The following is a 14,900-nucleotide window of genomic DNA, read 5'->3' on the forward strand; positions in this document are numbered from 1 at the left end:
CTCAGACTGTTCGCAACAGGCTGAGAGAGGCTGGACTTAGGGCTTGTAGGCCTGTTGTAAGGCAGGTCCTCACCAGACATCACCGGCAACAACGTCGCCTATGGGCACAAACCCACCGTCACTGGACCAGACAGGACTGGCGAAAAGTGTTCTTCACTGTCTCACCAGGGGTGATGGTCCGATTTGTGTTTATCGTCGAAGGAATGAGCGTTACACCGAGGCCTGTACTCTGGAGCGGGATCGATTTGGAGGTGGAGGGTCCGTCATGGTCTGGGGCAGGGTGTGTCACAGCATCATAGGACTGAGCTTGTTGTCATTGCAGGCAATCTCAACGCTGTGCATTACAGGGAAGACATCCTCCTCCGTCATGTGGTACCCTTCCTGCAGGCTATTCCTGACATGACCCTCCAACATGACAATGCCACCAGCCATACTTTTTTTTTTTTTTCACCTTTTATGGCTGCTGTCCCTGTACAGGGATCAACATCAGCGGAAATTCAGAGTGACAACTAATAGTACTCGATACAACTCAAACTTTCATTAAAACACACATGCAGGGTACTCAATTAAAGCTACACTCGTTGTGAATCTAGCCAACATGTCAGAGTTTTAAAATGCTTTTCCGCGAAAGCATGAGAAGCTATTATCTGATAGCATGCAACCCCCGAAATACCCAAAGGGGACGTAAACAAAATAACTAGAGTAGCCCGCGCTACACAAAACGCAGAAATAAAATATAAAACATTCATTACCTTTGACGAGCTTCTTTGTTGGCACTCCTATATGTCCCATAAACATCACAATTGGGTCTTTTTTTTCGATTAAATCCGTCCATGTATACCCAAAATGTCCATTTATGAAGCCCGTCTGATCCAGGAAAAAACTGCTTTCCAAAACGCAACGTCATTTTTTTAAATGAAAAAAGTTGCCTATAAACTTTGATAAAACACTTCAAACTACTTTTGTAATCCAACTGTAGGTATTAGTAAACATTAATAATCGATCAAATTGATCACGGGGCGATCTGTATTCAATAGCAGCAAGTCTTGAAATCATGGTCCATATTCTCCCTTTCATAACTTCCTCCGGTGTACTCGATGACAGGAAGTGCCTTTTTCTCATTTCACCAAGGATAAACTTCAACCCAATTGCCAAGACTGGCGACATCGTGTGGAAGCTGTAGGAACTGTAAACTGGACGCTATCTATTTTCCCTTGCCATAGACAATACAGAGACTGGCGGAGGGATATTTTTGTTTTTGGGATTTGGGATTTTGCCTCCTACACACGTTCTGTTATAGTCACAGACATGATTCAACCAGTTTTAGAAACTTCAGAGTGTTTTCTATCCACACATACTAATCATATGCATATACTATATTCCTGGCATGAGTAGCAGGACGTTGAAATGTTGCGCGATTTTTAACAAAAAGCTGCAAAACTTGGTAGGCTAGTTGAGAACAAGTTCTCATTTGCAACTGCGACCTGGCCAAGATAAAGCATAGCAGTGTGAACAGACAACACAGAGTTACACATGGAGTAAACAATTAACAAGTCAATAACACAGTAGAAAAAAAAGAGAGTCTATATACATTGTGTGCAAAAGGCATGAGGAGGTAGGCGAATAATTACAATTTTGCAGATTAACACTGGAGTGATAAATTATCAGATGGTCATGTACCGGTAGAGATATTGGTGTGCAAAAGAGCAGAAAAATAAATAAATATTAACAGAATGGGGAAGAGGTAGGTAAAATTGGGTGGGCTATTTACCAATAGACTATGTACAGCTGCAGCGATCAGTAAGCTGCTCAGATAGCAGATGTTTGAAGTTTGTGAGGGAGATAAAAGTCTCCAACTTCAGCGATTTTTGCAATTCGTTCCAGTCACAGGCAGCAGAGAACTGGAACGAAAGGCAGCCAAATGAGGTGTTGGCTTTAGGGTTGATCAGTGAGATACACCTGCTGGAGAGCCTGCTACGGGTGGGTGTTGCCATCGTGACCAGTGAACTAAGATAAGGCGGAGCTTTACCTAGCATGGACTTGTAGATGACCTGGAGCCAGTGGATCTGGCGACGAATATGTAGCGAGGGCCAGCCGACTAGAGCATACAGGTCGCAGTGGTGGGTGGTATAAGGTGCTTTAGTAACAAAACGGATGGCACTGTGATAAACTGCATCCAGTTTGCTGAGTAGAGTGTTGGAAGCTATTTTGTAGATGACATCGCCGAAGTCGAGGATCGGTAGGATAGTCAGTTTTACAAGGGTAAGTTTGGCGTCGTGAGTGAAGGATTTGATTTTAGATTGGAGATGTTTGATATGAGTCTGGAAGGAGAGTTTGCAGTCTAGCCAGACACCTAGGTACTTATAGATGTCCACATATTCAAGGTCGGAACCATCCAGGGTGGTGATGCTAGTCGGGCGTGCGGGTGCAGGCAGCGAACGGTTGAAAAGCATGCATTTGGTTTTACTAGCGTTTAAGAGCAGTTGGAGGCCACGGAAGGAGCGTTGTATGGCATTGAAACTCGTTTGGAGGTTAGATAGCACAGTGTCCAGGGACGGGACGGAAGTATACAGAATGGTGTCGTCTGCGTAGAGGTGGATCAGGGAATCGCCCGCAGCAAGAGCAACATCATTGATGTATACAGAGAAAAGAGTCGGCCTGAGAATTGAACCCTGTGGCACCCCCATAGAGACTGCCAGAGGACCGGACAGCATGCCCTCTGATTCGACACACTGAACTGAACTCTGCAAAGTAGTTGGTGATCCAGGCAAGGCAGTCATCAGAAAAACCGAGGCTACTGAGTCTGCCGATAAGAATATGGTGATTGACAGAGTCGAAAGCCTTGGCAAGGTCGATGAAGACGGCTGCACAGTACTGTCTTTTATCGATGGCGGTTATGATATCATTTAGTACCTTGAGCGTGGCTGAGGTGCACCCGTGACCGGCTCGGAAACCAGATTGCACAGCGGAGAAGGTACGGTGGGATTCGAGATGGTCAGTGACCTGTTTGTTGACTTGGATAGGACCTTAGATAGGCAGGGCAGGATGGATATAGGTCTGTAACAGTTTGGGTCCAGGGTGTCTCCCCCTTTGAAGAGGGGGATGACTGCGGCAGCTTTCCAATCCTTGGGGATCTCAGACGATATGAAAGAGAGGTTGAACAGGCTGGTAATAAGGGTTGCGACAATGGCGGCAGATAGTTTCAGAAATAGAGGGTCCAGATTGTCATGCCCAGCTGATTTGTACGGGTCCAGGTTTTGCAGCTCTTTCAGAACATCTGCTATCTGGATTCGGGGTAAAGGAGAACCTGGAGAGGCTTGGGCGAGTAGCTGCGGGTGGGGAGGAGCTGTTGGCCAATCATGGATTTATCGGTGGTGACCGTGTTACCTAGCCTCAGTGCAGTGGGCAGCTGGGAGGAGGAGCTCTTGTTCTCCATGGACTTCACAGTGTCCCAGAACTTTTTGGAGTTAGAGCTACAGGATGCAAATTTCTGTCTGAAGAAGCTGGCCTTTGCTTTCCTGACTGACTGCGTGTATTGGTTCCTGACTTCCCTGAACAGTTGCATATCGCGGGGACTATTCGATGCTATTGCAGTCCGCCACAGGATGTTTTTGTGCTGGTCGAGGGCAGTCAGGTCTGGAGAGAACGAAGGGCAATATCTGTTCTTAGTTCTGCATTTTTTTAATGGAGCATGCTTATCTGAAATGGTGAGGAAGTTACTTTTAAAGAATGACCAGGCATCCTCAACTGACGGGATGAGGTCAATGTCCTTCCAGGATACCCGGGCCAGGTCGATTAGCAAGGCCTGCTCACAGAAGTGTTTTAGGGAGCGTTTGACAGTGATGAGGGGTGGTCGTTTGACTGCGGATCCGTAGCGGATACTGCTCGTTCTGTGTGTGATTTCCTGCAAAACAGGAATGTCAGTGTTCTGCCATTGGCAGCAAAGAGCCCGAATCTCAATCCCATTGAGCACGTCTGGGACCTGTTGGATCAGAGGGTGAGGGCTAGGGCCATACCCCCCAGAAATTGTCTAGATCTTGCAGGTGCCTTGGTGGGGTAACATCTCACAGCAAGAACTGGCAAATCTGGTGTAGTCCACGAGGAGGAGATGCACTACAGTACTTAATGCAGCTGGTGGCCACACCAGCCACACCAGATACTGACAGTTACTTTTGATTTTGACCCCCCCTTTGTTCAGGTACACATTATTCAATTTCCACATGTCTGTGGAACTTCTTCAGTTTATGTCTCAGTTGTTGAATATTGTTATGTTCATACAAATATTTACACATGTTAAGTTTGCTGAAAATATACGCAGTTGACAGTGAGAAGACGTTTAGGTTTGCGATGTACCTTACCTTAAGTAGGAGGTGGTACTTGAGAACCCGCTGCATGGGCACTACCAGCAGGTCCTGGAGCTTGAACTTGCCCTCTTGCACCTTCATAGTGCACTCCTACAACAACAACAAGAAACATCATACATTTCATAGTTCATAACTACAACAGCAGCCAAAGTGTACACATTCTGATACTGTATTACATTCTGTAATTTCACACTATCACTACACCACTTTGCTACAGTTGTGCCTTCCAACAACAGTATCAACAGCGTATTAAAAGGTATCCCTTTCTGTCCTTACCCCTTAGTGAACATCTACATCAGGACATTTATACTGATATGGATATTTCTTTACTGTATGAGTAATAAAGAACACATTCGTCCCTCTGTCTGAATAATAGCCATAACAATCTCCTTTTTTATTAAGAAAAACAACAAGCCATACAGCTGCATTGTAATGGATTGAGACAGACCATGAGCCATCGTAACCCAGTAGATGCTGAATGCTGATGTCTCTCTCTCTCTCTTGAATGGATGACTCTGATCCTTATCCAATTCAAATCAAAACAAATTTTATTTTATTTGTCACATATACATGGCTAGCAGATGTTAATGCGAGTGTAGCGAAATGCTTGTGCTTCTAGTTCCAACAATGCAGTAATAACCAACGAGTAATCTAACCTAACAAGTTTTGTTTGCCCACGGTGATGCATTGTGCAGACCTCACTACCCTCTGGAGAGCCTTATGGTTGTGGGCGAAGCAGTTGCCGTACCAGTGATACAGCCCGACAGGATGCTCTCGGTTGTGCATCTGTAAAAGTTTGTTAGTGCTTTTGGTGACAAGCCAAATTTCTTCAGCCTCCTGAGGTTGAAGAGGCACTGCTGTGCCTTCTTTACCACACTATCTGTGTTGGTGGACCAATTCAGTTTGTCTGTAATGTGTACTCCGAGGTACTTAAAAAACGTACTACCCTCTCCACTACTGTCCCGTCAATGTGGATAGGGGGGTGATCCCTCTGCTGTTTCCTGAAGTCCACAATCATCTCCTTTGTTTTGTTGACATTGCGTGTGAGGTTATTTTCCTGACACCACACTCCGAGGACCCTCACTTCCTCCCTGTAGGCCATCTCGTCGTTGTTGATAATCAAGCCTACCACTGTAGTGTCGTCTGACTTGACGCCTCCAACTTGATGATTAAGTTGGAGGCATGCATGGCCACACAGTCGTGGGTGAACAGGGAGTACAGGAGAGGGCTCAGAACGCACACTTGTGGGGCCCCAGTGTTGAGGATCAGCGGGGTGGGGATGTTGTTACCTACCCTCACCACCTGGGGGCGGTCCTTCAGGAAGTCCAGTACCTGGTTGCACAGGGCGGGGTCTCGACCCAGGGTTTGGAGGGTACTATGGTGTTAAATGCTGAGCTGTAGTCGATGAACAGCATTCTCACATAGGTATTCCTCTTGTCCAGATGGGTTAGGGCAGTGTGCAGTGTGGTTGCGATTGTCTGTGGACCTATTGGGGCGGTAATTGGAGTGGGTCTAGGGTGTCAGGTAGGGTGGAGGTGATATGGTCCTTGACTAGTCTCTCAAAGCACTTCATGATGACAGAAGTGAGTGCTACGGGGCAGTAGTCATTTAGCTCAGTTACCTTAGCTTTCTTGGGAACAGGAACAATGGTGGCCCTCTTGGAGGATGTAGGAACAGCAGACTGGGATAAGGATTGTTTGAATATGTCCATAAACACACCAGCCAGCTGGTCTGTGCATGCTCTGAGGACGTGACTGGGGATGCTGTCTGGGCCTGCAGCCTTGCGAGGGTTAACACATTTAAATGTTTTACTCACATTGGCTGCAGTGAAGGAGTGTCCACATGTTTTGGTAGCGGGTGTCAGTGGCACTGCATTGTCCTCAAAGCGAGCAAAGAAGTTGTTTAGTCTGTCTGGGAGCAAGACATCCTGTTCCCCGACGGGGCTGGTTTTCTCTTTGTAATCCGTGATTGACTGTAGACCCTGCCACATACCTCTTGTGTCTGAGCCATTGAATTGCGACTCTACTTTGTCTCTATACTGATGCTTAGCTTGTTTGATTGCCTTGTGGAGGAAATAGCTACACTGTTTGTATTCGGTCATGTTTCCGGTCACCTTGCCCTGGTTAAAAGCAGTGGTTCGCGCTTTCAGTTTTCAGTTTTGTGCGAATGTTGCCATCAATCCACGGTTTCTGGTTTGGGAATGTTTTAATAGTTGCTATGGGTACGACATCGCTGATGCACTTGCTAATAAACTCACACACTGAATCAGCGTATTCGTCAATGTTGTTGTTCGACGCAGTGCGGAACATATCCCAATCCATGTGATCGAAGCAATCTTGAAGCATGGAATCAGATTGGTCGGACCAGTGTGGAACAGACGTGAGCGCGGGAGCTTCCTGTTTTAGTCTCTGTCTATAGGCTGGGAGCAACAAAATGGAGTCGTGGTCAGCTTTTCCAAAAGGAGGGCGGGGGAGGGCCTTATATGCGTCGCGGAAGTTAAAATAACAATGATCCATGGTTTTACCAGCCATGGTAGCACAATCAATATGCTGATAGAATTTAGGGAGTCTTCTTTTCAGATTAGCCTTGTTAAAATCCCCAGCTACAATGAATGCAGGCTGAGGATATGTGGTTTCCAGTTTACATAGAGTCAAATAAAGTTCATTCAGGGCCGTCGATGTATCTGCTTCGGGGGGAATATATGCGGCTGTGATTATAATCGAAGAGATTTCTCTTGGTAGATAATGCGGTCGACATTTGATTGTGAGGAATTCTAAGTCAGGTGAACAGAAGTACTTGAGTTCCTGTATGTTGTAATGATGACACCACGTCTCGTTAATCATAAGGCATACCCCCGCGCCCCTCTTCTTACCAGAAAGATGCTTGTTTCTGTCGGCGCGATGCGTGAAGAAACCAGCTGGCTGTACCGACTCCAATAGCGTATCTCGAGTGAGCCATGTTTCCGTGAAGCAAAGAACGTTACAGTCTCTCTGGAATGCTACCCATTTCATCAACCTTGTTGTCAAGAGAATGGACATTGGCGAGTAGTATGCTCGGGAGCGGGTACGTGACGTGCCCGTCTCAGGAGCCTAACCAGAAGACCGCTGTGTCTGCCCCTTTTACGGCGACGTTGTTTTGGTTCGCCGGCTGGGATCTGATCCATTGTCCTGGGTGGTGGGCAAAACACAGGATCTGCTTCGGGAAAGTCGTAGAGTATTGTAAGCTATTTTGTAAATGACATCGCCGAAGTCAAGGATCGGTAAGATAGTCAGTTTTACAAGGGTATGTTTGGCGGCGTGAGAGAAGGAGGCTTTGTTGCGAAATAGGAAGCCGATTCTATATTTTATTTTGATTTGGAGATGTTTAATATGAGTCTGGAATGAGAGTTTACAGTCTAGCCAGACACCTAGGTACAGTGCCTTGCGAAAGTATTCGGCCCCCTTGAACTTTGCGACCTTTTGCCACATTTCAGGCTTCAAACATAAACATATAAAACTGTATTTTTTTGAAGAATCAACAACAACTGGGACACAATCATGAAGTGGAACGACATTTATTGGATATTTCAAACTTTTTTAACAAATCAAAAACTGAAAAATTGGGCGTGCAAAAATATTCAGCCCCTTTACTTTCAGTGCAGCAAACTCTCTCCAGAAGTTCGGTGAGGATCTCTGAATGATCCAATGTTGACCTAAATGACTAATGATGATAAATACAATCCACCTGTGTGTAATCAAGTCTCCATATAAATGCACCTGCACTGTGATAGTCTCAGAGGTCCGTTAAAAGCGCAGAGAGCATCATGAAGAACAAGGAACACACCAGGCAGGTCCGAGATACTGTTGTGAAGAAGTTTAAAGCCGGATTTGGATACAAAAAGATTTCCCAAGCTTTAAACATCCCAAGGAGCACTGTGCAAGCGATAATATTGAAATGGAAGGAGTATCAGACCACTGCAAATCTACCAAGACCTGGCCGTCCCTCTAAACTTTCAGCTCATACAAGGAGAAGACTGATCAGAGATGCAGCCAAGAGGCCCATGATCACTCTGGATGAACTGCAGAGATCTACAGCTGAGGTGGGAGACTCTGTCCATAGGACAACAATCAGTCGTATATTGCACAAATCTGGCCTTTATGGAAGAGTGGCAAGAAGAAAGCCATTTCTTAAAGATATCCATAAAAAGTGTTGTTTAAAGTTTGCCACAAGCCACCTGGGAGACACACCAAACATGTGGAAGAAGGTGCTCTGGTCAGATGAAACCAAAATTGAACTTTTTGGCAACAATGCAAAACGCTATGTTTGGCGTAAAAGCAACACAGCTCATCACCCTGAACACACCATCCCCACTGTCAAACATGGTGGTGGCAGCATCATGGTTTGGGCCTGCTTTTCTTCAGCAGGGACAGGGAAGATGGTTAAAATTGATGGGAAGATGGATGGAGCCAAATACAGGACCATTCTGGAAGAAAACCTGATGGAGTCTGCAAAAGACCTGAGACTGGGACGGAGATTTGTCTTCCAACAAGACAATGATCCAAAACATAAAGCAAAATGTACAATGGAATGGTTCAAAAATAAACATATCCAGGTGTTAGAATGGCCAAGTCCAGACCTGAATCCAATCGAGAACCTGTGGAAAGAACTGAAAACTGCTGTTCACAAATGCTCTCCATCCAACCTCACTGAGCTCGAGCTGTTTTGCAAGGAGGAATGGGAAAAAATGTCAGTCTCTCGATGTGCAAAACTGATAGAGACATACCCCAAGCGACTTACAGCTGTAATCGCAGCAAAAGGTGGCGCTACAAAGTATTAACTTAAGGGGGCTGAATAATTTTGCACGCCCAATTTTTCAGTTTTTGATTTGTTAAAAAAGTTTGAAATATCCAATAAATGTCGTTCCACTTCATGATTGTGTCCCACTTGTTGTTGATTCTTCACAAAAAAATACAGTTTTATATCTTTATGTTTGAAGCCTGAAATGTGGCAAAAGGTCGCAAAGTTCAAGGGGGCCGAATACTTTCGCAAGGCACTGTATTTGTACTTGTCCACATATTCTAACTTAGAACCGTCCAGAGTAGTGATGCTAGTCGGGCGGGCAGGTAGCGAACGGTTGAAAAGCATGCATTTGGTTTTACTAGCATTTAAGAGCAGTTGGAGACCACGGGAGGAGTGTTGTATGGCATTGACGCTCGTTTGGAGGTTAGTTAACACAGTGTCCAAGAAAGGGCCAGATGTATACAGAATGGTGTCGTCTACGTAGAGGTGGATCAGGGAATCACCCGCAGCAAGAGTGACATCGTTGATATATACAGAGAAAATAGTCTGCCCGAGAATTGAACCCTGTGGTACCCCCATAGAGACTGCCAGAGGTCCGGACAACAGGCCCTCCGATTTGACACACTGAACTCTGTCTGAGAAGTAGTTGGTGAACCAGGCGAGGCAGTCATTTGAGAAACCAAGCCTAATGAGTCTGCCAATAAGAATACAATGATTGACAGAGTCGAAAGCCTTGGCCAGGTCGATGAAGACAGCTGCACAGTACTGTCTTTTATCGATGGCGGTTATGATATCGTTTAGTACCTTGAGCGTGGCAGTGGTGCACCCGTGACCAGCTCGGAAACCGGATTGCACAGCGGAGAAGGTACGGTGGGATTCAAAATGGTCAGTGATCTGTTTATTGACTTGGCTTTCGAAGACTTCAGAAAGGCAGGGCAGGATGGATATCGGTCTATAACAGTTTGGGTCTAGAGTGTCACCCCCTTTGAAGAGGGGGATGACAGCGGCAGCTTTTAGATTGATGAGGCAAAACATTTATTGAATCCATTTTAGAATAAGGCTGTAATGTAACAACATGTGGAAAAGGGAATGCACTGTAAACTACAGTACTAGAGCTGGGTCAACCCAGCAGCATGGCTTGGCCAGCAGTGGACCACGATTTGGGCCAGCTGGGGATTCCAGGTTTACCAGATCTTTCACTGCAGACCATTGCTGTTTGTCCAACTGCAGTACAGTAGCTTTAGATGGAAGCCAAACTATCATAGTAAAATGTCATGATTCAAAACACCATGGCTGGTTGTGAATCAACTTTGCGCCAATTTTGAGCAGATGCCAGATGGGTGGTAAGGGAGGGGGAGGGATATGTGTGTTTGTGTGGTTACTGTACCTCGACTTTCATCTTAACGTCCTCCCGCGTGGCGATGAGCTCATCCAGTATCTTCTGGGCATTCTCCATGTGGCTGCAGTACTGGCCGTAGATCAACAATCTGTATATGAACACATTACATCACTGTATTATTACTAGCATACACTACAGAGTGTACAAAACATTAGAAACAACTGCTCTTTCCATGACAGACTGACCAGGTGAATCCAGGTGAAAGCTATGATCCCTTATTGATGTCACCTGTTAAATCCACTTCAATCAGTGTCGATGAAGGGGAGGAGACAGGTTAAAGAAGGACTGTTAAGCTTTAAGACAATTGAGACATGGACTACGTATGTGTGCCATTCAGAGGGTGAATGGACAAGACAGAAGACTTAAGTGCCTTTGAACGGGTATGGTAGTAGGTGCCAGGCACACCGGTTTGTGTAAAGAACTGCAACGCTGCTGGGTTTTTGACGCTCAACAATTTCCCATGTGTTTCAAGAGCATTGGAGTCAACACGGGCCCGCATCCCTACGGAACACTTTCGACACTTTGTAGACCATGCCCTTACGAATTGAGGCTGTTCTGAGGGCAAAAGGGAGTGCATCTCAATATTAAGAAGGTGTTCTTAATATTTTGTACACTCAGTGTATATTCTATTATAGGGTTCCTGCAAAGGGTTCCCAATATCAAAGGGTACACAGATCATCATATAGCAATATGCTGTTGACTCTTAGGACCAGTTCAGTACCAAATAACCCATGGGGCACTTGACACTAAGGAGGAGTAAGCCATACTAATAGCTTTAGATTAAACATAATTACAACAGTATTAAACAGTTTGGTGGGTGACCCATTTGCCACCATAGGAAGCCAATGTAAAAGGAACATATGAATAGATTTCATATGGGCATGACTACTGTATATATGAATATATTGTATTAATAAGTAATACATTAACTCGAAACCCAGGGCAATCTTTTGAAGAATACACGCCTCTACCCAATAAGTCATAATCATAGTATAACCCACAGTACACTAATGAAAGATAGTGATTATAATAAATTGCTTTGAAGAGTTCTCAGGCAGAAAGCCTATTAATTTGGGCCAGTGAGGATATGAAGGGCACATTCACAACGGGCCCCTGACACAGATCACTTCATCTTGGAACTAGTTCAAAGTTATCTTGACTAGAGGATGGCACCACGCGTGGCACAGATTCCTCTCTCTCTCTTATTTTTCAAAGTAGGGCATTGTCACGACTGGCAGTGCCAAACCCCTCTGATGCTTTTGGCAAAGTCTCTTAATCTTCAGCAGAGCAGAGTTTGCATTTCTAAAGTCTAAGGATGTCTCTGACATATCCTTGACAGAGACAAGAGCACTGCTCCAGAGAGCTGGGAAATGCCTCCAAAACTCAGCAAGAGAGCAGGAGCACAGTATGGCAGAAAAAGCACATTTCTCTTAGAAAATCTCTTCAAACATAGTTGGGTTTCTTCATCTTTCAATTCAATTACCACAATAATTCACTAAGCTGTTTAACATTTCACAACACTTCACTTAATCTTGAAGTTAGAGCATAAGTCACTAACAGAGTGCTTTGATAGCAGTCACTACCCCAGCTCTCAAAGCTAAACTCATCTCCTTCCTAAGCCTCTTACATGGACAAACCCACTAACACCTGCAGACTGCACAAACCCCATTACAATGCTTACCAACTTATCTGACCTCTGCCTACTGTACATTCACAACATGACTAGCTCCCCATCGGTAGGGATGAGTCGTCCAGTGGCCAACTATCCGGATGGCTCTCTCCATCCCTAAACCCCATTAATGACTGTCCTAGACTGACCTCCACTGTGAAGCTCCCTGCCTGGGTCTGGTCCAAAGACAACGTGGTCTGGGGCTAACAAGGACCTGATTAGGGCCTGATCCACAGCCAGGGAGATCGCTCCTCTCCTTAAGGAGGGGAATTGGAATAAGATTAATGGCTGCCTTGCTCAATTATGAGCCAGGCAGGCAGCGGCAGTCAGATTCAGCAGCAGGCAGCAGCATAAGGAGGGTACAGGGCAGGTGTCAGCCACCCGCTTTAATAACACGTGTCACAGACTTAATTGAACATGAAGGTCTTATTTTATGAGGCCATTTCAGGAGCGGGATGTTTAAGGTGGAGCGACTGGTGGGGAAAGTGATATTGTGATCAGAGTGCTAGGCAATGGATTAGACACCCACTGAGACTAGACACAAGGTTTTGAATCATTATCGATTGGTTATATTACAGCATGGTAATACACAGGGTATATTTATACGTGACAATGGATAAAGGAAGAGCGAGTGAGATGACACAAACAAACATACAGACAGACAGAAAGAGCAGACAGAGATATAAGAGAGAGAGACAGACAGACAGCAGGAGAGATTGGGGGAAAAGGATGGCACGAGAAAACAGAGAAATAAAAAGACAAAATAAGATAAAGTGTAGGCTACATGAGAGAAAAAGAGCTCAGCTGGATGGGGTTAGGCAGTGTTCACAGCATGGTTCCATGGAGCCTGTGTAGTGTGTCTGGGACAGTGCCTCTGTGCCTGAGGGCCCGCTTTCTAAAGCTCCTCCACCACCACTAAAAACACTCCAAAACCAGGCAGAAGTATGTGGTGTTGACAGACAAGGACACGGGTAGGATGTGAACAGGGGCCATCCTAACAGACCAATTTGTCCCCTGTTCAGTGACAGGCCTCAGCATGGGACACAGGGCCTGCTCTGATACTGACACAGCAGAGAGGACGTGTCACAGTGCTAATGCTAATACTTACAGACCCCTCTAATAACAGGCTTTCGTGTTCCTCCAGCTCTTAAGGAAAGTCACTGTCTTTGTTCTCCTCCCAGAGACAAGCAGTGGAACAAAGGGGTTGATTACACACACATGTACAAAGCCACATGTACACACACGCACGCACACGCAGTGGAGTCAGACATAATTAACCCCTGAGACACTGACAAGCACAGCCACTCCTCTCCTGATGTCTGGACACATCACACTGGGAGACTTGTGATGTTATGCTCCCCTAGGAACCAGCTATATCTCCTTCTATCACTCCTTCTGTCTTTCCCTTTAAAGTAATGTTTAATTCCTTTTCTCTCCACCAGTCTCACCCCCTCTTCTCTCTCCCTCTCACAGTGTAGCATGCTGGCTTCTTTCAGTCAAGAAGTAAATTGATTCTGTGAAACGTTACTCATAATATGATTCTGTGAAACGTTACTCATAAGCTGACACTAAAACCTCACGTCCTACAAAAGGAGTAGAGATACTGATCCAAGAGCAGGATGACTCACAGGACTGACTGGTAAAACAATAGGGGACACCACCGTGAAAAACAAACCTCAACATCACAGAAACACCATTGACTGTACAGACGACTGGCCATGGAGCCAGTCCCATCATTTCTGTACATGACCTTCACATCTCTCTGAGCTACATAAACTATACTGTATATGCATCATTGGATTAAATGAATCTAATGAGAGTCCTGTTAACCAAACTGTGTTCTAATATTATAGAGTGGATGATGATGAGTCAATGTTGGGATTCTATATTAGAGACAGTCGACAGCATGGAACAAATCCCCCTGTAGGATGCCAAAGCAGCACTCTGCCTATGTGACGGCTTCTGCTAGGCCCTTGAGGAGCATGACATGTCATGTGGAAAAGGTGTTGAAGTGACTCGAAGAAAGTCCTGATTTGCAAGGCCTCTGTGGCTTCTGCCTGGCTCGGGGTAGCGGCGTGCCTGTCAAGACGTGTCCTAGCCCATATCTCCTACCGCGTTGTGACAACAGCAAGAGACAAACAGTCTAGGGGTGTATTCATATGCCCATAGTTCAGTACAGTTCAACACCATCTTCCCGGAAACCCTAGACCCACTCAAATTCGCATACCGCCCCAACAGATCCACAAGATGACACAATCTCAATTGCACTCCACACTGCCCTTTCCCACCTGAACAAAAATAACACTTATGTGAGAATGCTGTTCATTGAATACAGCTCAGCGTTAAACACTATAGTGCCCACAAAGCTCATCACTAAGCTAAGGATCCTGGGACTGAACACCTCCCTCTGCAACTGGATCCTGGACTTCCTTATGGGCCGCCCCCCAGGTGGCACAGGTAGGCAACAACATATCTGCCACGCTGATCCTCAACACGGGGGCCCCTCAGGGGTGCCTGCTCAGTCTCCTCCTGTACACGCTGTTCAGCCACAACTGCGTGGCCAAGCACGGCTCCAACACCATCATTAAGTTTGCTGACGACACAACGGCGGTAGACCTGATCACCGACAACAATGAGACAGCCACGTTTCATCTTCAATGCACTTGCTGATGGAAGGGCAAAATCTCAC

The 14,900-nt window shown here is 45.7% G+C and overlaps 1 protein-coding gene across 11 annotated transcripts in view; it reads right to left on the minus strand.

Moving 5' to 3' along the window:
* The window catches only part of LOC109868347 (guanine nucleotide exchange factor VAV2-like), a 245,009-nt gene that overhangs the window by 16,252 nt on the left and 213,857 nt on the right, over positions 1 to 14,900 (minus strand). For all 11 annotated transcript variants that reach the window (XM_031802623.1, XM_031802621.1, XM_031802620.1 and 8 more), the window contains 2 exons: positions 10,531 to 10,630; positions 4,359 to 4,454 (listed from right to left, as the gene is read on the minus strand). In XM_031802623.1, the coding sequence (XP_031658483.1) occupies positions 4,359 to 4,454; positions 10,531 to 10,630 (196 nt within the window). The remainder of the gene's footprint in view (positions 1 to 4,358; positions 4,455 to 10,530; positions 10,631 to 14,900) is intronic.

This window comes from Oncorhynchus kisutch, linkage group LG23 (assembly GCF_002021735.2).
Source record: "Oncorhynchus kisutch isolate 150728-3 linkage group LG23, Okis_V2, whole genome shotgun sequence".
Classification (NCBI taxonomy): domain Eukaryota; kingdom Metazoa; phylum Chordata; class Actinopteri; order Salmoniformes; family Salmonidae; genus Oncorhynchus; species Oncorhynchus kisutch.